The sequence below is a fragment of the Martes martes genome (assembly GCF_963455335.1).
Source record: "Martes martes genome assembly, chromosome: 1".
In the NCBI taxonomy this organism is placed as follows: Eukaryota; Metazoa; Chordata; class Mammalia; order Carnivora; family Mustelidae; genus Martes; species Martes martes.
In genome coordinates, this window is record NC_137888.1 from 183,590,826 (window position 1) to 183,615,424 (window position 24,599).

General features: G+C 45.5%; 1 protein-coding gene across 1 annotated transcript in view; it reads left to right on the top strand.

Moving 5' to 3' along the window:
• LRIG1 (leucine rich repeats and immunoglobulin like domains 1) overlaps window positions 1-24,599 on the top strand; it is a 110,474-nt gene that overhangs the window by 12,806 nt on the left and 73,069 nt on the right. The window contains exon 2 of the mRNA XM_080801945.1: window positions 24,450-24,521. Coding sequence (XP_080658071.1) covers window positions 24,450-24,521 — 72 coding nt within the window. The remainder of the gene's footprint in view (window positions 1-24,449; window positions 24,522-24,599) is intronic.

Below are 24,599 nucleotides of genomic sequence, written 5' to 3' on the forward strand. Positions count from 1 at the left end.
TGTTTTGGGAATTTAGATATAAAGAGTAAAAGGCCATTTCCTTGGTGCTGTGGCTGTTTTCCCGTCTGGCGTTTGTGCTGAGTAAAGGGGTAGATTCAGAGGTGAGTGCTCCTTGCGGTATGGATCTTCAGTGAGAAGTCATACCTTGTGGTTTGTCTGATTTTCTATGTCAGGGCGAATGTTTGAAGAGACCCTCTGACCTAAAACAAAAGTTTTGGATGGTCCTCCCTTCGCTTCCCCTTCCTCCTTATTTTCTCCTTTCTGACTGAGAACCACTTCAAAGAATCAGATGTGTTGGTGCCAGACGCCATGCAGTTATTGTTAAAAGAATTTGGAAATATAATTGAAAACAAACTTTGTTGAGCAGAGCAGATCCAGGCGAGTTCTTATTTTGAGGGAGAAGGGAATTCCAAGTTTTTCCTCTATTTGGAGCCGATGTCTCCGAACACTTGTTCTGCAAGATGAATCATCTGTGAATTCTACATCTGGGAGTTATATATTGGGAAATGGCATTCTTTTTAAATGCAGAAGAAACACAAAAGCTTAAAGTTACAGTGTAGTTGGAAAATTCTAGTCAAGAGTTTTTAAAAAAACGAGCATTGAGGTGAAATTGGCAGCATCATTGGACATTGGGATTATGATACCGAAAATAGACTTGCCCGTATATGGAAAGCAGCCTGACAGCCACACTTATTTATGGGGACCCCTCCCCTTTGTTTCGAGACACATGACCTTTTAAAATTTTTTGTAAACATCAACTCACAAGAGTCACTAGTTAGGGCAAATGTGACGTGGGTCTGAACTTAAACTTAAGCATTTGTCTTGAACACTTCAGATAGGTTCATGCCATGTTCACCAGTGAAGAGCCCAGAACAGTGCAGGGTTTTGGGGGCTGCTGGGAAAGATAACACCGCGTCCTTATCCTCCACAGAGGGCCCCCCCACCCCTGTTCCACACGTGTGGCAATGGGGATAAAGCAGCCATGTTGGTAGGTGACACAACGGTCAGAGTGGTGTCTCTGATGTCCTGGCTGCCTGGGTGATCTTAGGCAGTTGACTCCGCTTCCTCTTACCTTAGTCGAGGGTAATCAGGAGGTAAGCCTCACTACTTGTTATGAGGACAAAATGGAAGTAATCTGTAATTTTTAGAGGAGGGCCTAACACACAGCAGAAGCTTGAGGAAAGTTAGCTACTCTTGCTATAACTCAGGCAGTGAGAGTAGTTTACATTTTTGCACTCGGAATCCTGTCCTTTAACATAATTATCATCTTACCTCCATGAAGTGTAATACCTCTGCATTATCCGCGAGGCCCGGAGCGGTTGGCTGACTTGCCCGGGGTCTTGCCATTGCCACAGTTAGGGCTCAGACCTGACCCTCCATGCCGGAATTGAGAATGACCATGGTGAAAACTAGTACCGTTTGTTTTCTTGTGTTTCTCTTGCTTCCTTTTCAAGTCTGTGTGTTCCTTGAGGCTCAGGATGGGTCCTTCAACTCTTGGGGGCCTAACGCACCGAGCACAGTTCCTGCTAAGCTGCCTGTGTTCCATAAATGGTGTCTCGAATGTGATCTTGAAGAGCGTGCGTCTTCATTGGTAGACTCATGTGTCAGAATCCATTTTTGGTGTGCCCCTTTGGTGAAGGGGGTGGTAGCAGGCACATATGTCTCACCATCTGTTGTTTATTGTTTCTCTTAGGTTGTGGTTTGTGTTCCCATTCCATGTTTCTTTGGTTTCTGGAGCAACTGCGAATATTATATGCTCGGGGATCAAAAAAGTAAACTATTTATAAACAGTAAAGTATCCTTGGGTTTGGAAAGTGTTTTTCTCAAATGCGTGTATATTTGGTGGCTTTACCATAATCTCACTGATGGATCATTAGACAATTTGTAGACTGAGGCACATTTAAAAGATGGGCGAGTCATAGGCTGGCCTTGTGTAGCTAGCTTACAAACAGCCTTGGTGATAAGGCCCTGGTGTTAACGGTGACCTGAGTGGTGTATTTTTAACTCAAGAACATATAAACAGTTTAGCCTGCTGATGGAGTTTATATTCCGCCCGAAATCCTTGGCATGCCTTGAGATCTGCAGCCTTGGGAGATACATGTGGTCCTGGGAGACTGCGATGGTCACCAGTGACCCACTGGCCCCCACTCTTTATGTTTAAAAAATAAAAATAAAAAAAAAAAAAGACCCCAGCAGGAGAAGACGGAAGGAGGAAAGGGAGAATTCCTCAGTGGTTTTGTAGGATACATTTTATATTCAACTCTTCTTCTATACTATTTGTTTGTGGTAGGCAGACTTTAGGGGGCATAGGGAGATTTTCTTCCTCTATTTTGCTCCCCCTGCCAGCCACAGGGTCACTGCAGAGTCACACACTGGAATATGAAATTCCCACTGCCTAAAGCTCTGGCTCTCCACCCACCTCTCCAGCATTCATTGTTTCTTCCTATGGGTCCTGGCCACCACAGGGGACTTTTTCCATGCCCTTGGAATACCGCCTGTGTCCCATCCCTCACATCCCCTTCTCTCAGCCTGGAGAAATGTTCTTCCCTCTTTGCATTGCCAACTCCTCCTCATCCCACCTTAGCTGTCTCTTCTCTTGCAAACCCTTTCTGACCTTCCTGCTGGGTTAGAATTCTGCCTTGAGAACTCTCTAGTGCTTTATAGAGAAGTGTTGAGTTGACTGCCCTCTGACGCCCCCACTCATCTGTAAGCTCCTGAAAGCAGGGGCTGGTTTTGTGTCTGACCTACCATTGTATTTCTAGAATCTGGCCCACCTTGTATGTTGAATACAGATATTGATGTAGACAGAGCCACTGGTGTTCATTCTATGCTGGTGTTCCTTCTGTGTGGTCCTATAAATCCTATAGAGATATATTTTCCAAGCACTTAGGATAATTTAATCCTCCCAGGGGCTCATCTGTCTGTATATTTTCTAAATATACCTTATCTGTTTGATAGTATCCTCTATTCCCCACCAAATATTAGTGTTGAAAGACTTGGAAGAATGGAAAGTCGAAGTAAAAAGATAGGCAATTTCTGAACCCCAGTAAGAGTCAACTGTTTTTTGCCCCTCTGTTGTGGGAAGGTGACTTTTAAATCCCAAATCCAAGTGTTGTTACCGAAACTCCTGTTCAGTTTGGGCACCACATGTGGCCTCTCTCCCACATGGGGTCCTCGGGCATTGCTTCCCTTCCGGATTTCTGGTGGCTGTCCTTAGCAGGTGGGCCAAACCCGGCTGCTGTCCTCCATGTTTTGTTTGGCGAGGGAGCCCACAGGCATTTCCCAACTGTCAACGTGGTCTCTCCTCTGCTCTTTTGCTAGAGCTGATGTTTGGAGTCTGTTTTTTGAGAATTGACACTGAGGGTAGGGTTGTTTCTTACCTAGACTGAGGCTGTCTAGACACCCTTCCCCTTGTGGTTATTTTGCTTAGTTTATGCTGAGCCCTGGCCAGGCAGCTGGTCTGGGTTGCTTGGCTCTTCTTGACTTTCCAAAGACCTCTACTTTGACAAAAAGGATGGTCAGGCCAAGGTCGTTTTTCTCCCTCTTTGCTGGCAGAGGAAAAGTCTGCTCTCCTTGACGGGAGTGAGTTGTGAGAACATGAAGCACAGGTTACCATGCCCTTAGTGGTTCAATCCAAACTAGCAACTTGGGTTTACAGAAGCTTCCATGGCAGGAGACTTGGGGCAGATAGATTTCTAAATCTGGTGCCTTACTGCATGGACCTCAGGTGTAGGCAGTCTCCTGGAGATGCTAACAAGAGGTAGTGGGGAAAGCTGTGTTTGGCATAGTGAGCTCTGCCTCCAATGTTTGTTCTAATGGTATCGAGATCTTGTAGGAAGGCCCTTGTATACCCAGTAAGTTGTGGTAGTCAAGGGCCATGGTTTCATGTTAACAGGGTTTTCTACTATTGACCTATAGTCTGGTTACTGTGCTTTTATTTTAATTACTTTTGATTTTCTGGTGACACATGGTAGACACGTTCATTGAATAAAGAGGAAACTACAACAGAAAAAATAATTGGAGGGAGACAAACCATAAGGGACTTTTCATCTCAGGAAACAAACTGAGGGTTGCTGGGGGGGTTAGTGGGGGAAGGGATAGGGTGGCTAGACGTGGACATTGGGGAGGGTATGTGCTATGGTGAGTGTTGTGAATTATGTAAAACTGATGATTCACAGACCTGTACCCCTGGGCCAAATAATACATCATATGTTAATAAATTTAAAAGAAATAATTGATTTCATTATCAACAGATAAACATGATCACTCTGGTATATGAATATGTCTGGTTGAATATCTATTTTGAGTTCTATTTTTTAATGCAAAGTTAAGGTTGCTATACATTTGTAATTCTGCTTTTTTTTTTTAAAAGATTCAGTGTCACAAATATTTTCTCTAATATTAAATATTTTTTTAAGAATACAGTTTAATGATGTTCCTGGGTGGTTCAGTGGGTTAAGCCTCTGCCTTCAGCTCAGGTCATGATCCTGTCAGGGTCCTGGGATCGAGCCCCACATTGGGCTCTCTGCTCAGCAGGGAGCCTGCTCCCCCCACCCCGCCCCCGCCTGTCTCTCTGTCTACTTGTGATCTCTGTCTGTGAAATAAATAAATAAAATTCTTAAAAAAAATACAGTTTAAGTCATAGTTCAGCTTTCCCTGATACTAGACATCTAAGTTTTTTCCTAAACTGAGGTAAACATCCTTATACACATATGCTTGTATGTTTCATATTTCCTTAGATTGAGTTACTAAATTCATATTGCTCTGGATATACAACTTCTTAAAATTTTTGGTACTGTCACCAGTTTACATATGAAATTGTGCCCATTTCCCCCACACCCTCACGAACATTAGATGCTGCTTTATTTTTCCTGTACCTGTACACCAGTTTAATATAGGAAAATTGCATTGGATTATTTTAATGTACATTTCTTTGGATGATGAGGCTGAAGATCTGTACATATGTTACTCATAGACATTTCCTTTTTTAATTTCCTTCTTTTTCTGATACTCATTTAACCAAATAAATGAACTTTGTGCCCTCAGCTGTGAACTCTGGACTTGAACACTAATCCAGATCCTTAATTCTGGAGATGATGTGTTTCTGAGAGACTGAAAAGCCTGTCTCGCCCAGGTGTCACCACAGAGAAAGCCGTGCTCTGTGTGGGCATGTCACACATTTTGGATTCTGACCTAGGAAATGTTTTGGTGTTCTTCTTCAACCAAATGTGTTCTGGAGGGGAGCGACGGGGTGGCTTTGCAGATAGCCACAAGTCGCCCCAGACTGCTCTAGCCCTGCCCGAGCTGCCCCGTCTGTGGCTGGCGTGCCCAGTGCCTGCAGCTGGTAGGAATCAGAGCAGAGTAGCGTGGCGGAGAACCCTTCAGGAACAGCTTCCAGCAAATGGAAATTATTTTAAAACAAATTGATGTGGTTTTTCTGTCAAACCTACTTGGAGCATAAACAAGGTTGCTGCTTCCCTCCTACAAACGAGGCCGTGTTTAGAATGTGGCTTTCAGCAAAGTAAACATGGTCGTGAAAGTGAGTTGTCATTGTGTGTGTGTGTCTGATTTGAAAAGTAAAAGTAGCGCCCTAACCCGTGTTCTCAGAGCCGGCCTGACGGCACAGAAGACTTCCCTTCTCCCTGGTTTGTCTTGGCGCCCAGCTGTCACTCCCTCCTGGAAGGGTTTGCAAGGTAAGAAGCAATTTGGTGTTGAAAGGATTAAAAGGAACTGAAGTGCCAGGTCAATTTCTGTGGTGAGATAAGCGTTTTAATCTTATCCCTTTGCCATGTAGGAATACCAGAAACATCTTGTGAAATAACTTCACTCGGTGTGCTTGTGAGCAGAGATGCCTGTGCGTGTCCTCCGGTTGGGGCATCTTTGGGTTCTCTGCCCGTGGCAAGGTGGTTCCCGCACCCTGGGGACAATGTCAGCTTTATTAAATCGGCCACAGACTCCCTAGAAGGTGAAACAATGCTTTTAATGTTCTGATTATATATTAATGAACAACCAGGCCAAGGGGCACTTGCCAAAAAAGCTACAAAGTGAGAAAGCCACCAATATCAGAGTGAACTTTGCACTCTGAAAGTGTGAATGATGTTGGGTGAAAGAAGTTTATTGCACAATGGGGGCAACGGGAATCTCTTTGATGTTGGTTAGAATCCAGGCTGCATTAGACTTTCGGACTTCCCAGTTAACTGCATCTTTGCTGGCGAGGACAGCACTTCGAGGTCTAGGGAATGTGCTCCTGGCCAGGAACAACCAGCATACCTGTGGGGTGGCGGGGTGCGGGGGTCCTTGGGCATTTGTAACAGCTGTCAGTGATCTTCAGCTAATTTTGATCTAAAATTGAAACGTATGGTTTCCAACCTTTCCACTGGAGAGACTTTTCCAGAAATAGCGTGCTATGATTCTGAAACCGGCCTGGGGTTAGATCTTCATCAATTAGATGTTCATCTTAATCTAACTAATTTACTTCTCCCCATTGGGGGACATTTTTCCTGCCTTTTGGCTTGTTCTTAATTTTCGAATGGCTGGCCATTGGGAACTCTGCTCTCCATGGCCTTATTAAATAATTACTCAGAAGAATAAAAAAAACGCTCTTTCGAAATCCTGAGACTTTGTTTTCAGCAGGAGGATACACTCCAGCTGAGGTTTTCCACTTGTGATGAAGTCATGAGCAGAGCTTGGGGAGTGAGTCTAGTACGGTTTAGGAAGCAGAAAGGATTGACGAGGTGGGAGGGATTTTTGAAGGTGGCATCCTGGCTTTACCGTTCAAAATGCGGGTGTTTTGCCTGCTCTCCACTCCATTTATCTACCAGCACTTGGAAAATTACTTTTGCATTTTTGTGGTATAGAAGTGGCTAGTTGGCATTTTCAGATTAGAATTTTGAGAGCCTGATAAGGCAGCAAGCCTTTATTGAGCTATAATTCAAATTCCATGAAAATCATCTTTTGAAATGACAGGATGCAGGGTGTTTTGTTTTAAATAGGCTCCATGCCCAGTGCAGGGGCTTGAACTTACCACCCTGAGATCAAGACCTGAGCTGAGATAGGATCCAGGGTTTTTAGTATATTCCTAGAGTTGTACAACCATCCCTACAAATTCCAGAACATTTTCATCACCCCGAAGTGAAACTGTGTATCCGCTAGCTGTCCCTCCCTACTCTTCTTCCTTCCTCCCCTCCCCTAGCAACACCTACTTTCTATCTGTATGGATTTGCCTATTCTGGATGTTTCATGTAAATGGAATTGTGCAATACCAGCCTTCTGGGTCTGGTTTCTTTCCCTTAGCAGAATATTTTCAGCATTCTTCCATGTTATAGCATGTGTCAGCAATATTTTCCCTTTTTATGGCTGCATAATATTCCATGGTGTAGATATACCACATTTTGTTTATCTGTTTATCAGTTAATGGACTGTGGGTTGTTTCCCGTTTTTGGCTCTTTTGCATGATGCTGCTGTGATGTTGGTGTGCTAGGTTTTGTGTGAGTGTGTATTTTCGTTTGCCTTGGCATATAGGTATACCTAAGGTGGGATTGCTGGGTCATAGGGTAAATGTGTTCAGCTTTTTCAGGAACTGCTAGATTTTCCAGGGACTCTTGCCCTTTACCAGCAGTGTGTAAAGTTTCCTCTCATCCCCAGTCTCACCAGTAGTTGTGGTCTTCTCAATGATCGTCATCCTAGTGCATGTGAAGTGCTATCTCCTTGTCGTTTTGATTTGCATTTTACTTATGACGGGTGATGCAGAGCATCTTCTGCATTTGTCTGTCTTTTTGGCCATTTGTCTATCTTTTTTTTTGGAGCAAGTCCAGATTCCTTGCCCACTTTTTAATTGGATCATTTTAAAAAGAGAGAGATTGTACCATTTTGAATGGTTTGGCGTTTTGCGCAGGCAGACATGCTTTTTTCTCTGTGTTACTTTCCTTAGGTGAGATAAATTGCATTTTTAATACTTTTTAAAGACTTAAGATCTTTGGATAGAAATATAATGGGCAGTACTTTCCTGGTCTATTTGGTTTACTTGCCCCCTGGTTTGTATCCCAGGCAGAGGAGAAAATGTAAAAGAATAGAGCTGTGGTCCATTCTTGTGTTGCACCCAGATTTGGGGGGGTCTCTGTGGGAACCTCATCACACACAGGGTTCTCTACCCTGAAAACAGGAGAATTTGTCCACCTGTAACCTAAGGAAACTTGCTGTGCCTATACATTTATAGCCAAGTCTATTTTCTGTGCATTTCCTCTGCTCCAGGGCAAGCCTGCCTTTGCCGACAGGACTTTGCAGCTATAAATTAGACAGAAATGCAGTATTGAGGCTGTCCAAAGGCAGGCAGGGTAATTGCTCTGGACGGGTTTACAATAGGGAGGTGTGAAGTGCTTGGTGGCAACCGGAAGCTGGGGGAGGGAAGACAAATTGAACTTGGACGGCTTTGGGGCGGTGGGCTGACACAGCTAATTGAAAACGCTGGCCCTGGTGGCTTTTAATGGGAAAGGAAGCTGAGGCCTTGGGAGGGTTTCCTTTACAAGAAACCAGAGGGAGGGGCTCATTGAGTTATTTGGGAGTTAGTACTGAATCTCTGTAAGCATTTAGAGCCTTTGGCTTGGATGTCGAGGATCAGATTTTCTGTTTTTTGTTTTTAATTTCCTACTCTTTAGTTCCATTCTAGATGAGCCAAGTGGAGGGAGGCAGGGATTCCAGGTGGTGGGGAACCATGAGAGAAGGCCTCCGGGTACAGCTTGGAAAATTTGACAGCACCGCTGTTGGCGAGCCTCCGATTTTAGGTAGAGTGGCCAGTCGGCTGTCTCTAAGCAGGTGAAATAGGGGTTACATGATGGTGCCTTGATAGGCATCTAGATGGCTTGTCCGTGTTCTCTCACTCCTCCATTGACCTTGGAGTCTGAATTTGTGGTGCGGGGCCTGGGAGTCTGCATTTGAAAGCCGAGAGGGACTTGGTTTTGGAGTCCTCAGTGTGAGAGTGGCTGTGGTGGACAGGGCTGGAGGGGGGGGTGCTCCCTGAGGCGTAGCCACAAGCCTGTGTAACTCCGAGCCCCTGTTCCCTTTCCTCCTGCCCTCCTCGGTGCTTGCTTGGGACCGGGCACTTTCTGGAGTTCCCGCCCAGACAGGACTGGGTAGTTGCTTCCCCAACAGAACCTTTTCCTTCCTCAAGGCTTTTGCCTGTGGTCTCATCCTGTCCTCCATGATTCATCTTTATCTTCCGGTCTGAGGTTAAACATTTCCTCAGAGGGCTTTCCTAGAATGCCCAGACAAGGGCTGCCTCATTCCGGGGGAGCCTTCAGAGCACATCTCTAGTTACCTCCTCCAGATTGTAAACTCTTTGTGGGGAGAGGCCAGAGTATACAGCATGGTCATAGAGCCCAGCGCCATCCCCAGCACCCAGCAGGTGCTCAGTGAGCATTTGTGTGTTTTTTAACTTCCACACCCCAGGTGAGTGACCACTGTCTTCTCTGCCGAGTGAATTACCCCAGGCACCGTTTCCCTGTGTCCTTGAAACATCTGCACACACGCACTTGTAGAAATAACCACAGGTTGGCCAACCTACACATCTTTTCAGTGGGATGTTATTTTCTGCCTACTCGGGGTTCACTTGGTGCCTTTGAAGGATCAGCTGCACCTGCTGAAAGTAGCTATTTCTTAAAAACCAAAAAATGGACCCATCTGCATTTATTTTACGCTCCGTGGCACCATTTCCAGGAAGTCCTTTCAAAGGCAGGGTGTGAAAGGTGTGGAGATGGTGGAGGTGATAGGATCTCGCTTGAGATGCGTGGTGGTTAATGTGTAACCTCTTTAATGAGGCTCCTGAACCGGCACACGGCCTTGGAGCTCTCAGGGACCGGTAAACGGTGCGATCGGTAAATCGGCAAGTCGGTCACCTGTTTGTAGTAGTAGGTCCACGGCTGTGCGCAGAACTCAGACCTCTGAGGTTTCCTTTCCTGTGGTTGAAAACCTACCACAACCGACAACTGGGAACCCTTCTGTCCTGCAACAGGGTGCAGACACTCAAAAGGAGGCTGGCAAAGGCTTCCTCAGATTCCCTGTCCCTTTCCCCCATACTCAGCGCATGACTTTAGAGACGGTGAAGCTGAGTGAGATCAAGAAACAGAGGTGGAGGGTGTGTCAGCTCTACTCAAAAAACTAGTATCCTGGGAAGAAAAAAAATCAGTATTAAGTATCACAGTATGCTCATAATGTAATACTAATAGTATACTATTAATGTCTTAGTATCATTGGCGTTCTCATAATTTATAAACAAAAAGCACTACTGTTTTCCGTGTCAAAATTTGTTACAGACTCTAAGAATGTCTCCTTATTACTACATAAATAACGTGTATTATTTCATGACGTCTCAGACTGTTAAATTATGTTTAAAACTCTATTTTCCAAGATCAGGAAACTGTGTGCCCACATTTAAGTTTCTCTGTTTGTAAAATCAATTTTGGTTGGTACTTTACATGCCTGTCGAATAACCTGATAATTTCGCATGCGCACACCCACACAAGAAAACAGAACAGAACAAGAGATGGGGAACACGAAGTCTGAGGGCGGAGGGAATCGGGCCTTCCTCTTGGGGGAGGTGCGTCCTCCTCATGGAGAGAAGACTGTCTGGTCTGAGATCCAGGCGGCCGCTAGGATGAGCGCGGCCCCAGCCATACCTAGTGCCTCTTCTGTGATGGGCGGCTTCGGGGAGAGTCCATCAGGAGGAGATTAGAAATGGGAGAGCATTGATTACAATAAAGTACCGAACTAGGGCAATTTTGTCCCTTATCTTTGCCTTACGAGCATTGTCCAACTGTTCGATCTGAGGGGGAAATAATCGCTGGAGTTTGGATAATGTGAAACTCGGAAGCTCCGCGTCCCGGGTAGCGTGCATCTACTGTCACAAGGAACATTTTGAGGTACTGCCTGCTCCCGATGGCAGCAGAAGCCCTCAGTTAAATAAATCGGCTGTTAAGTAAGAGCCAGAACACAAGTGTTTGCACAAACCACCTTTACATTTTCTGATCCTTGATGAATGTCAGTTGGTTTGTGAATTATTAACTTTGGTGTGCGTGAGGAGATACCGGCCGCTCAAGCATCCTGTATATTTTTGTGTAAGAAAAAAATAAAACCGACCACACCCTCAGCTGCCACCATTTGGGGCTCAGTGTGCTGGCCCGCTGTCACTGAGCAGGCATATTTAAAGCAGAGGTAGGAATGTTGGCCCCTCGCAGACCACACGTGCATCATATATCAAAGCTCATCACTTGCCTTTGTAATTTTGCTTCGGAGGGAGCCGAAGTGATTTGCAACCTGTTGGCAGATGGCTCCATGATCGTGTTTATCGGGTGGTGTGGAGTATCCAGAATCGTAGTGAGGGGTTTGGTAGGGATACCTGTCTTGTTGGGAAGAATTGTGTATGTTGGGTCAGAAAAGTAGATTCAGTAAATCATGGGTAGCTGGCCTCAGATGTCTGTTACTTCCCAGCAACTTTGCAAGAGGGCTTTGAGGCAGGTTCTTTAATTTGTCCCTGGAGAGAGCCATCTTTGTCTAGTGCCTGGGTTTCCTTGGCCTGAAAGCCTGAAGTCGGCGCAGCAGGGTGTCTCCCCCCGGAAGAAGCCAGTACAGCCCGTGGAGGGAGCTGCAGATAGCGTCCGTTGCAGGGAAGGGATTTAATTAAGGACTCCGAAGGGGAGAGATTGGAGGAATCCATCTGTGAACCTGGTTTCTACAATGCACAGCTATTTTTGGAGGTCTGAAGGTTATATAAATAGACTAGTTACCCCTCTGCCTTTTACGTAGAAAGGGGAATGATGTATAGGCCTTTACGTGGAGGTTCAGGTACGTAGACTCTGTAAAGGGTGAAGAGAAGGAAGATTGGAGCCCACCAGACAGGGCTGTTGAATAAGTAGCAGATGTCTTCCTTTGGGCATTGCATACCTTTGGGAATTGGTTGCTGGATTAATCCTGCAGTGTGAGTAAGTCACCCTCAGAAATGCCCGGGCGTAGTTGTAGGAGTTTGATTACTTTACTGCAAGGTCTAGGCTTTGCTCATTTGCAGTGCAGAAAACATGCATGCCATGGGAAGGGAGAGAGCTGGTGCTTTGTTTCCCTTTTCCCTCTCTTTATTGTCCTCAGGTGCAATGACATTTGATACTGGAATACACTGAGCGCCTTATTCTCAAACTGCCAGGATTATTGCTGACCTAGACCGCGGGCCCCGCGGCCAGCCTCCCGTATGGAAATGGAAGAAAAGAAATTCAAGCTGTAAATGCATCTCTGTTTAGGGGCTTTGTAGTGGTAAATTACGTGAATGAGTAAGTTGAAAAAGTGCCTGGTTTATACCATCATGAATACCTGGGTTTTAGATAAATATTGACACCAGCAGTGTGGCAGGCCTACCATTGGTCTCATGGCCCTAGGAATAAAAGATCTTTTCGGAGGCGCTTGTGACCTTATAAACCACCCTAACGGGTTTGTGCAGGTGCTTTCTGCCGTAGCTCTCTGGGTCTGAAAGTGAGTGGTTTTTCTCTTCGTGCTTGGGCAAGCTTAAACCTAACTGAACCCAGTCCCGCTCTGGTTTATCCGTCACCGTGGAGTGTGTGTCAGGTCAAGGAGGCGGGTGCTCTTTTGCAGAGTCATGCTTGTGTGGCTTGTCTGGACCAGGCCTGGGACCGGAGGGTCTTTGATTTGCTTTGACCGTATTTGAGAACAGAGTGTGGGGGTAGGTGAGGAGAAGGGAAAGCTAGCATGGGGAGTCTTAGCTGGAGGAAGACCATATGAAGCCAACTACGCCACACCCCAAACCATACCTGGTTCGATCCTATATCTTGTGCCCTCTAACCTAAGAGGGCTTAGCGGTGCCAGTTTTGTTAATGTCAGGTATGTGGGAGCATCAACCCCTCCCTGTGAGTTTCTACCCCCCCCCCCCCCCCAAAATAAGGTAATGAGCTTATTAGAAGGGAACCTTGATAGGAGTTACCTGGCTAGGGCAAAATGAACAGAGATTTTAACCCAGCCGGGTTTGATTACATCATCTTTAAAAAGGAGTAATGGTGGAAGAATGGCTCTTACCTCTCTCTAGCACACAGAGAGGCCGTGGAGTATCTGGAGGGACACGTGGTACTCCTGAGGTTTTTCCAGCCTGTAGCTGGTGCTGCAAAGGGGAGTCCCTTAACCATCAATTATCGGTAGGGCTTTCATCACCGTTGGTGGTGATTCACTTTAAAAACAGACTCCCTTCCCGCAGGTGCCAGTATTCGTTATATGATTGAAGTAGAGTTTAGCAAGTGGCATTTATCGCTAGGACCCACCCTTTAAGACACACCTTTGGGAGTCCAGGACTGGGAACTGCAGAGGCTGGAGTGGAGGGGGGCGGTGTGGGGAGACAGATGTCAGGGCCTCCCTGTGTTATGGTGCACCGGGCCCTGCTGAGTGTGGACGGACCATGTGGAAGAGGTGAGGCATCTTTTTAGAGGCCTTGGTGAAGGAGTCAAAAAAAAAAAAAAAAAAAAAAAGCAGCAGCAGAAATGAAAAGTATGATGGTTCTGTCATTTCCACAGCCAGTTTCCCATTTGACATAGTAAAATTTTAGTGTGTTCAAAGATGGAAGTCACAGGCATCATCTGATTCTCTGTGCTTGTAAATTTCGGTGAAAAGGAAGTGCCATGTTTTAATAGCAGAAAGCAGTCAGCGCACGACCCTGCACGCTGCCGGACTAGGTGGTTGGTGCACCTTTACCTTGGCTTTCTCAGCTGTTCAGCCACCGGGACTGGAGAAGTCCTCACGGCCCCAGGAAAACTATGTAGACGGGCTTTTAAGTTTACACATTTCATGACATCTTAGTATCATAGAAAGAAAAAAAAAACAAACAAAAACTTGCCTTTTGGCTTCAGACAGGCACTTCATGACACACATAAACTTGAAAAAGTCCAACGGAAAAATTGACAGAACGAGATCCCAAGTCGATAAGCTAGCTAATAAAGTCAGCGACTTAACTGTTAGCCAGGCGGCTGACCTTTTAAAACTGCGTTTTCTTTTAAATACTTAGCGAGAGACACTCTCGTGCCTCCCTGTAATACAACAGGATGTACTCTTGAAAAGTTGTGGGTAAATTCAGGTTTTTGACTTTGGCTGACTTAATACCAGGGATCCGTTCACTGTGTCTGAGAGATCTTCATTTTTAAGTTTGAGGTAGCCAGAAAAGGAAGGGAAGGTAAACCCAGAAGATAATATTTGAATATTTTGAAATCTAGAAGACGATGTTGAAAACCTAGAAGAGAATATTATATTGATAATATTTGAAGGAACCTTGGACTTAATCACTTTATAATGTAGGGTATTGTAGTTAAGTGCAGGTACACCTAGATTTTTCATTTGCCTTATCAATTTTGGGTGTGTGGGCTTCAGACAGGCACAAAGATGTCAGAGACATTAGTGAGGAGTGGGTGTGATTTCAGTTGGAAAAATGAAAGACGTACGTATGTTCCAGTGGAAGCTAATCGAGGACTCCAGCGCATACCCTTGGGAAGTTCTGGCTTCCCAGAAGGATTTTCCTTATGAGCAGCTCTGCCTGGGAAGGTAGTTACACCCACTTATGTCATTTGTCCCTTAAATTTTGTGTGTGTGTGTGTGTGTGTGGGTGGGGAGGAAAGAGATGCTGATAACACTAAGGTAAGCTGTTGTTTGTACAGATGTATTTGGTTAAAAAAGAAAGCTTTCATTTCCTTCTTTCTCCCTTTTAAGGGAGACAGTTGGGCAATTTACTATATATTGCTGTTTTGTAACCCAAAAGTATATTTGCTTAAAATCACCCTTCTAAATACGGTTGACCTTCAACAGTGTAGGAGGTGGTTAAGGGTGCTGACCCCCTGCACAGTCGAAAATCTGTGTCTAATTTTTGACTCCCTGAAAAACCTAGCTACTAATAGCCTACTGTTGGCCAGAACCCCTACCAATGACATAAGCAGTCACTTAAGGCATATTTTGTGTGTTATGTGTATTATATACCATGTTCTTACAAGAAAGTAAGCTAGAGAAAAGAAAATGTTCAGAAAATCAGAATGAAGGGAAACCACATGGACAGCACTGATCTGTAAGTGGACCCACACAGTTCAAATCCATGTTGTTCAAGGGTCAACTGTACTTTTAGCAACAGCAAACCCCGATCGTTACATGTCCAGAGGGTAGTTACTGTGGAGATTTTTTTTCTTCCTTCCTTCCTTCGTTTCTTTCTTTCTTTCTTTCTTTCTTTCTTTCTTTTAAATCTCTGGGCGTAAGTTTCTCTAAGAAGAGGTTTGTGTACTGTCCGAATTTTTGTTGACTGGTGTCATGTTAGAAAACCTACCAGATGCCTTGACCCTTTTCCTGCTTTTGGGAAACTCCTAGACTAGAGGGTTGAGGAGGGTGTGTAATGACTCTGAGGGAGGGAAGGAGAGGTTTCTGTTGGTTTGTTTTGTATATTTGAATGTGTCTTCCGTGCTCGGGAAGTAGTATGTTACTGGAGTATTGGAGGTTTCAGTTCTGAAGAATCCAGAGTCAGTGGTATAGAATTCCCTTATCCCTTTATCCCAGGGAAATCCTCAGCTGTACCTTCTGGCAGAAAGATAGGCTTGGAATTTGACCACCCTGTTCTTGTGACCAGGAGTACTTTTTTATGGCTTATGTGTTTTTTATGTGTTAAAACGTTTACTTTCCTCTCTGCGAGCCCCTCGGTGAGGGCACGACGTGTGTGAAACCCGTCGGGGTTAAGTGGAGAATCATTTCAGTGTGCTGGGAGGGGACATTGATCACAGTGTCACGTAGAGTTGATGGTTATGCCAGTGTTTACATAATTTTGTCGCGTGACGCATTGACTTAGAAGCAACGGTCATGGGCTGTTGCTAGTTGACATTTCCGTACGTGACACCAAAGTGAATGAATTCTAAGGCTGCATCATGGTATTAACACACACTCTTAATCTGCAGTCACGGTTCTACGAGAAGCTCAGCCTCCTGCAGACGGTGGTGGGGGCCGAGGGGTCCAGGTGAGGTGTTAGGATAGGAAAACAGTGATCTGTGACCAGAGGAGGACTTCACAGAGCACTTGGTGAGGCAAGGATTCCGAAAGTATCCACCAGATTAATATGTCCCTCACTTCCTGTGCCTCTTGCCCGACCTGTTTGTAACTACTTTGGAGGCAGACGTCTCTGTTTCCTGCCGTCGTAGAGCGTGGTTTTGTAGGAGAAACCCCCTCCATCCTTTCACTGAAGAACTCCAGCCCCTCCGTGTGACGCCAGAGGTGAGCACGCCTTCTCGCTGCACTTCTGTCTCCTCTGGGTCGTGATTGATGAGCCTCCTGCTCCCCCTGGAGCGCCTGCTGCCTCGGGCCAGGAGGGCCACGTTGGACAAGAGATTGATGAAGCAGGGCGTGCCTGCCTGGGAGGCAGCAGCCACCCTCTGTTCCCCAGCAGGGCTGGGCTGCTGTGCTGGATGATGCCTGGCAAGGGGGAACCCATCCTGTTGTGGGCGTGATGAGTTTGGAAAGTCCTCTAGAGCTTGAGGACTCTCTGAAAGGGCGAATTTGTGATCCCTTTTCAGAGATTGGATCAAGCAGAGAGTAGGTGACCAGAGTAGGTGACCAGACTCCTGACCCCTCTCTTCCCCTCCCCATTTCCAAGTCTCTGCAAAGCCACTTCTGTAATAGCAAAACCAAATGGTGGCTGTAGGCCCCTCTCCCCTGCTGGGGTGGTCATGGGTGGTGCTGCCTGTAGGACAGGTTTGTGGGAGGGTCAGCCTGTGGCCGGCAGCTCTTTCCTGCTCAGATTCCCTTTGTGAAATACCCACCAACTGCAGAGCTGGTGAGGCCAGAGTGCCTCCTTTCAATTAATTAATCTTTAGGGGTTAATGATGCATGTACCATATTTACCGAGAGAGTGTTACAGGATATTTATGGACTTCCCTCTGGGACCACCCCCACCACCAGGCATGAGAGCACATCCAGTTGCTTTCTCTCTTCAGCCAAACTAAGATTTGGGTAGGAAAAACAGGTTTTCGAGTCTTCCGCGTTAAGGGATGTTAGAGAAAGCAGATGCTGATTACTGTCCGCGGAGGTGGGGCTGTTGGTTCTTTTGGTCAGAACTTTAAGTAGATGAACAAGGAGCTGTTCTCTTCCTCTGGAAATCAACTTTAAATGGCCCCATAGATTAACTGTTAGGAGGGACCTGGCACTGGGATTTGTTTAGGTTTATGTAACCCTTAACTTAACTGGCCAGTGGGTTGTGATCTGATAACACAGACGATTCTTCTTGACTTTGCCCTAAACTGTTCACGTCTTGCCCTTTTCCTTTCTACGAGGTCTTGACTTCTTGGCTTTTTGTTTGTCTAGTCTCATAATTTTCACACCTTATTTTACTTTTCTGACTTTATTTTCTGGCATTCTTCCTTAAAAACCATGCTCCTTTTCTCTTCTTTAGGGTGCACTAAGGTCTTTCTTTCTGATTAACCTTTCTCATCACAGCTAATCTTCCCCGCTCTGCATACCATCTGGATGCAGTGGTGTCCATGCAAGGATGACAAATACAGGGGCCAGGCAGAGAGTGGACGTGAGTAGGGAGGTCCTGGGAGAGATAATAGGAGCAGTGAGGTTCATGGTCAACTGCGGTCCTTGCCAAGTAAGTGTAGTTGGTGGCTGGAATCAGGAATGCTGGCCCAGCGGTTGTTCCCAAGAGGAACTGCAACTTTTATTCTTTTGGTGAAATCTTTTTCTCCAGACACTCTTCAGTCTCACAAACAAATTTCCCTGCAGTTCAGCCTTGGCCCAAGAACCACCAATGTACAGTGTACCTCCTGGTCTACCATTCGGAAGATGCTTGCCATTATCAGAGCCTTTGACTGTAATTCTTTGGTTCAGAGTCTTTTCTGACCAGTAGGTTACAGACTAGATCTGTAAGGTCACACAGACTAGATCTTACCCTCATTTGTATTAGAATTTATCACAGCGCAGTATACGTTGTAGACAGTGAATATTTGTTGAACTTGACATCTGTCTGTTACTAAAGGACAAAGACTTAGACCTGTATTGAAATTATCCGTGGGGTGGGGATACGATGTGCGAGCCATTAAGATAGGGAGGCACATATGAGACCTCTGGGATTCTGGAAACAGGCAGGGGTAACTTCTGTCAGATAATGTGTTAAGCGTTAGAGTTCAGAGGCCCATGCTGATTTCTATTGTCAATTTTAAGGAGTAAATGCAGGCACTCACTGTGAGGTCCTTATATGGCTGGAGCATAGTATCTCTTCTTTTTTGAGTTGCTAGCAGGCCTGGTGTGCACAGAGATTTATCAGTGTAACACTTTCAAAAATGGAAGTAACTGTGATTCATTCCTTACTTTCTTAAATCTGACCGAATTACAAAATGAGCTGTATGTAGCGAGTTGATAGCTGAGTGACTTTGCCTTTAACAGTTTGCAGAATGTGTTTCTTTTTCTAAGCCTCAGTTTAGGGACTGTGGGGCTTCTTAACTTCCTGAGGAAAGATGGCAGCAAGTACAAAACCGTCTCCCAAGTGGGAATTCGTGGGTGAGGATGGCAGAGGCATGATTCCCATTTAAGAAGCAGTTTTATTATTATTCTCCATCTAAGCCTTTAATGCATGTTATCAGCCTTTCAGTCGTGGCTTTTGGTCAAGGAGGGGAAAGCATCACAACAGAAAAAAAGATAAGAGCATTCAGTATTGTAGATTTAAAAAGAAATCCCTTATTCTCATAAAACCTGTAATGTGGGTCTAGGGAGCCTAACGTGGTGATTTTATTGGAACTGGATGTGTACCACATGTAACTTCTCAGAAGGTAAGAATGCAGCAGAAATGGCCTTAAAAGATTAAGGGATTAAATAACTTTAACAAGTTGTATGTTCTTCTTCACTCACACCCCTTGAACTTTGAAAGGACCAATCACTTTTTCCCCGGGGAGTCCTAAGCAGGTGAGTCCTTTTTCAGTGGGTGGCAAGCACAGTTTTTGAGGTCAGAAGAGAGGGACGCCTGGGACCCCGGTTTTCCAAGAAATAAGGGGTTTCCAGGCTAGTCCTGGGTGCCCCAGTAGTGCTCCCCAGATGGGTCATTGGATGGCTTCACACTTCTCTTCCTGGCTGTATTACTCAGTTTAGCAAATATCAAAGGCTTAAAATACGCAAAGTACTATGACATTCAGGGGTCCAGACGGGGTTGAGTAATGGGAAACGGGCTGGCCTGGAAACCAAACTGAGTTAAAAAACCTCCCTCCCCAGGGAAAGCTTGTCATGGAGTTAGGACCCCTTCCTTCCACCATGAGTTAGGATTCCTAGTCATGTTGAAAAAGACAGCTCAGCGGTTTCTCGGCTCTCCCGAGCAGGAGGTTTTGTCTGTGTCCGTCAGTGGTCTGTGAGCAAGGCTTGCATTTGAAGAGGAAGTACTCATTACGTCGGTCTAACGATGCTGGGGTTACTTCCTCACCACAGCTTACTCAATAGCAAACGGAACTTTTTATCCCTCAGCTTCCAAGGAGTCAATGAATTATTGTTTGCCAGCTTTGAATAGTGTTTGCCAAGTTTGTAATATGTGGTTCTGGTTGTAATCCAGGAAGATGCTGGTCCGATTATGTAAATACTGATTAAGCCTATAGAGTTACACTCAGAGGGCATTTTTTATGGAGTATCTTCCTAGTGCATTGAATTTTCAAATGCCCTCTGCTCTGTTGGGATGGTTAAGAATTTTGTGCGGCTAAAGGATGTATATTAAGGTCAGTGTCCATCTCCCACCACATTTTTAACAAAGCTCTTGAATTATCAGGAAATTCAATTTTATGTAAGAGATCCAAGTTTCTTCCATAAGTGCCAGTTCACTTGAAATAGGTATTAATTCCTGAACAATTTCAGTACAGGACAGTTTAGTAGAAATTTCAGCCATGATGGCAAAGTCCTCTGTCTGCATTGGGCCTTACCATAGCCGTGAGCTTCCCGTGTCGGTTGCAAGCTTGGAATGGAGCTAGCATGACCAAGGAACTGAATTCTTAATTTTGTGTAATTTTTTTTTAAAGATTTTATTTATTTATTTGACAGACAGAGATCACAAGTAGGCAGAGAGACAGGCAGAGAGAGAGGGGGAAGCAGGCTCTCTGCTGAGCAGAGAGCCCGATACTGGGCTCAATCCCAGGACCCTGAGATCATGACCTGAGCTGAAGGCAGAGGCTTTAACCCACTGAGCCACCCAGGTGCCCCAATTTTGTGTAATCTTAATTACTTTCAGTGTGGCGGTGAGTAGCCGCATGGCCCGCCACGGGCTGTCGGGTTGGACGGCGAGGGTTTCCGTAACGGTGGTGACTGCTCGGCTGTTCTTTGTCAGGAAAAATGCTCAGCAAGCAGGTTGTTGTCGCACACCGTTGAACAGTTTGCTTCACAGACGCAGATAAAACCGGGATAAAACTTGAGCCATTCTCTGCAGAGGTCCCTCCTGTGTGTTCTCCAAATGGTGGGCCGGACAGTCATCTTTCAGCGGATTAGCTGAAAGAATGTCTACGGCTGGGCCCGATTGTTCCAAGCTCTACGCACCCTTTGTACGAGGAACAGGGAAAATTTGTGTTATGACAATGGCTGACAAAATGTTTAGTGAAAGCTGCAATTGGCGGTAACTGAATTCCCGGGGGTTTCTTTCCAGCCCTCTCTGCTACTGAAAGGTGCAGAAATGCTTCTGACAGCATCTGTCCTGTTGACAGATGAATTGTTTTGACAGGAGAATCTGAAGCCTTCAGCTGAAGACACATTCAGATGTCGGGCCTGGGAAGGGGTGATCGTGTTTGGAGAAATACGTGAGATGCTTTAAATTCGTGTGCGTGTCAGCTGCCACCTGAAAGAGAGACCTCGTGAAAGGTTTTTTGTTTTTTTTGTGTGTTTTTTTTTAAACTAATTAACCCTTCGATTGTTCTTCTGACCCAACATGAGAATTCACAACCCTCCCTGCACAATTCTTGGACTGAACAGACGTATTTCCTTAACTGTTGAGAAATGGGTGGTATCCATAAGCATAGCAGTCAAAGAGTTAAAAAAAAAAAAAAACTAAGAATTATGCTGAGGTATCATATCATGATGTTGGGGACCTGTCAGTTATGTCTCAATAAAAAATTGTGCCGGGAGAAAAAAAAACCAGTGCTGACGATAGCGTTCTTGATCATCGCGGAAAGGTGGACATAACTCACAGGCCAATTAGCTGCTGCGTGGATAAACAAAACACGGGGTATGTGTGTGCAGGCACACAAAATGGAATGTTATTCGGCCCTAAAAAGAAAGGAAATTGTGACACAGGCTGGAACACGGATGGACCTTGAGGACATGTTGCTGAGTGAAGTAAGCCAGACGGAAAAGGACGGGTACATGAGGTCCGCAGCGGAGCCCGATTCACGGAGACAGAAAGCAGAATGGAGGCTGCCGGGGGCTGGGAGGAGGACGGGCCGTCCGTGTTGATGGGCTACAGAGTCTCGGCTGGAGGTGACAAAGGTGGGGAGCCGGATGGTCGCGATGGTTGCACACCAGCGTGACCACACTGCATGCCACCGAGCTGCACACTTCAGCGTGGTGAAGATGGCAACTTCCTACGTTTCGTATAAACCACACCAGAGAAACGTGTGGAGAGTTCGTCTCGCTGGGATGAGCAAACCAGAAAATGTCTCAGGATTTCGTTTCAGGTTATATTTGTCAAGGAGACGGCAGTAAATATTTTCCCCATTTCCTGATACAGCAGTTGAAGGTCACCCGCTTGTCCCAGGTTTCAGGACGGGTCGCTGCTCAGACCTGACAGCTGGGCATCTCTGTGGCCAAAAGTCAAAGCTGTTGCAGGGGACCTGAGCTCCGGGCTGTGTCCTCTCTCTGTAATTGCTGATAGGCCACTCTGGGAGAATGACCCTTCAGACCGGTCTCTGACACTCATCTGTTGATAGGATGGCTTTTCTAGTTCATTCGATGTCAAAAAGTAGCCCCCTCCAGGTGGGCCCAGGGAGGGCCTTGATTTCCACATACAGGTGTCTTCATCTTAGTTGCTGTTTGCTGGAATCTGAGCATGAGGGCCTTGTACTGCCCAGCTCCACATAAGACTAGCTTGCAGAAGACCCTGTTCCAAGGAGCCTCACCTAATGAGCAGAAATTATACAGTGTTTTTGAAATTTAAGTAAATTTTGTCTGCTCTTTATGACGACGACGGACCAAAGGGATGTCGCGATTTAAACATGGATTTATTCTAATACCACTCCTGGAGTGGGGACTAAGGGAAGGAATTTCATTCCAGAGACTGCTTCTATCCCTGGCTACATCTATAAGCCAGAAACAAGACTTGCATTTTGAACTTAATAGCCTAAAGAGTCGGTGGCCCAGAACGGGAGGTTAAAAACTGGTGGTCCTCAGTCTGATGTGGCCTGTTTGACCCACCCAGATTTACTTTATTTTTGTTTGTTTTTTTTGTTTTTTAAGAATTGAAAGGATTTCACCTAAGAATTCAGAGTTTGAGCTTCTCTTCAAAATGAAGACTGGTCTGCATTGGCCTAGTTTCTGGAGACAGGAGCAAATTCCCCCTTTTGATGGGCCAGCAGGTACTTCTGTGTCGGCCTCTCTGTATGCCTGGCAGGTGACCGTCCACCCTGCCTGCTTGCCTTTGTGACCTCTGAGTCTTCCCTGGATGTCTCCTCCAGCTCAGTAGCTCTCATTACCAATGATGATGCAAACCTTGGAGATACTGTAAACTCACGTTATCTCCAGACCCAGAAACAGTATTTCCAGCCCTCTTGTTTATGGTAACCCTCTCAAAATAGAAGAAAATTTCATTCTGTCCAGTCCTTTTTCTTATGTGGGAGAATTCTCTCCGTTTGTGGATTTTCTTTTTCACGTCTAGCCTGTTGATTTCTGTGTACCCGATCGTAAATACCCCCAGGCACAGACAAGCTCGCACTTGACTTCAATATGTGGTTTAAAAAATTACCACCTTCAATTTTTATAGTAACATAATCTCTGGACAAATTGCTTTTAATTCAGGCTGTGCCCTGAACACAGATGTACCATTAATTTCAAGTGCAGTCTGACTTTTATTTAGATGAATGTCTTGAGTCGACAGTGAAATGGCTATCAGCTGTAGGTTAGTATTGATTGGAATGTCTCTGGAGGAAGTTTAAAAGCTAGTTGCCACTTAACGTGCTGCCTAAATGATAGACTTGAAACTCACGATTCGCAGTTCCGTTGCTTGGCATCAATGCCAAGGGGATTAATAGCTGAGATGAATAATGCTGACCTCTTCGGCGTACGTGGGACTGGGTGTGTTTTGGTGGCAGGGAGCAAGGCACAGTGTGCACCAGGTCCCATTTGGACCACGTCTCTGGATTTCTGTTCCTGAAAGATCAAACTGGTAGCCTTAGGGCTGATCTGAGATGCTTGGCTGACTGAACACGGGTCAGCTTGCTTGCTCCTTGTCTAAGGGTCTCGCTGGAGGATGAGAGGAGAGAGAGGTCATTCTGAATGATCTCGGCAGGTGCCATCTTCTTGAGAAGGTTGCTTGCATGGGAGGCTTTCAACTGCCTTTGGTTAAGACCAGCCGTGAATTCCCCATAACCGAAGCTCCTCTCTCTTGTGTGACTGCCACTCCCAGTATTTATTCGTTGATGGGCGCGTCATGTTCATGGATAGCCTTATGATTAAGGTCTAATAAGGTCTCAACTTTCTAAGCAGTTCCTTCAACTTGGAATGTGCATCTTAGTGATTGCCATCATCAGCTCTTGCTCAGACCACGGTTTCTCAAGCCCTGAATATTAGCATTGGCACTCAGGGCTGGGTGATTGTTGTGAAGGGCTGTCCTGTGCCATTGTGGGATGTTGAGCGGCATCGCTGGCCTACACACACTAGATGTGTGTAGCAACCCTATGCCCCGCCTTTCCTCTGCAGTTGTAACAACAAAAATGTCTCTAGATATTGCCAACACCATCCCTGGCTGAGAACCACTGATTTGTAGACAGTAAAGGGTCGATTCCTGACCCCTCCTTTTCTGCACTACACGATATTTGATGTTTTACTAAAATACTGATTTTTAAAATGGCATTCAGAATAGCCTTGGATCTGATTTGGTGCAAAATATTTGGATCAGCACACTCTAACATAGATAGAGGACTGACTTACCTTTAGAAGTTGCTAAGTGGTGAAGTTATATTGATTGAAATCCATTTGGGTTTCGCTGATTTCAGTGATTTGAGATTTTCACAGTGACTTGTTTCTGGATGTATGTGGGGAGGAGCTCTGTCTGTAAATCTCAGTATTACTAAGGTTACTTCAAATAACGTATGGGATGATAGGGGCAGTTACAAGGGAGAGGGCCTGGTCTGGGGGCAGAGTAGAAGCATTCTGGATTTGGGGTTTAATGTTTCATGTTGATTTAATTAATTAATTACTAATTTTTTTTGCTCTTCCTTTACCAGAAACCTGAGCTATAATAAACTTTCTGAGATTGACCCTGCTGGTTTTGAGGACTTGCCGAATCTACAGGAAGTGTGAGTGCTTTCTCCTAAACTTCCATTTGAGGGTGGGGGACTAAGAGCTCCTGGGGAAACCCTCTCACCCCACCTGGA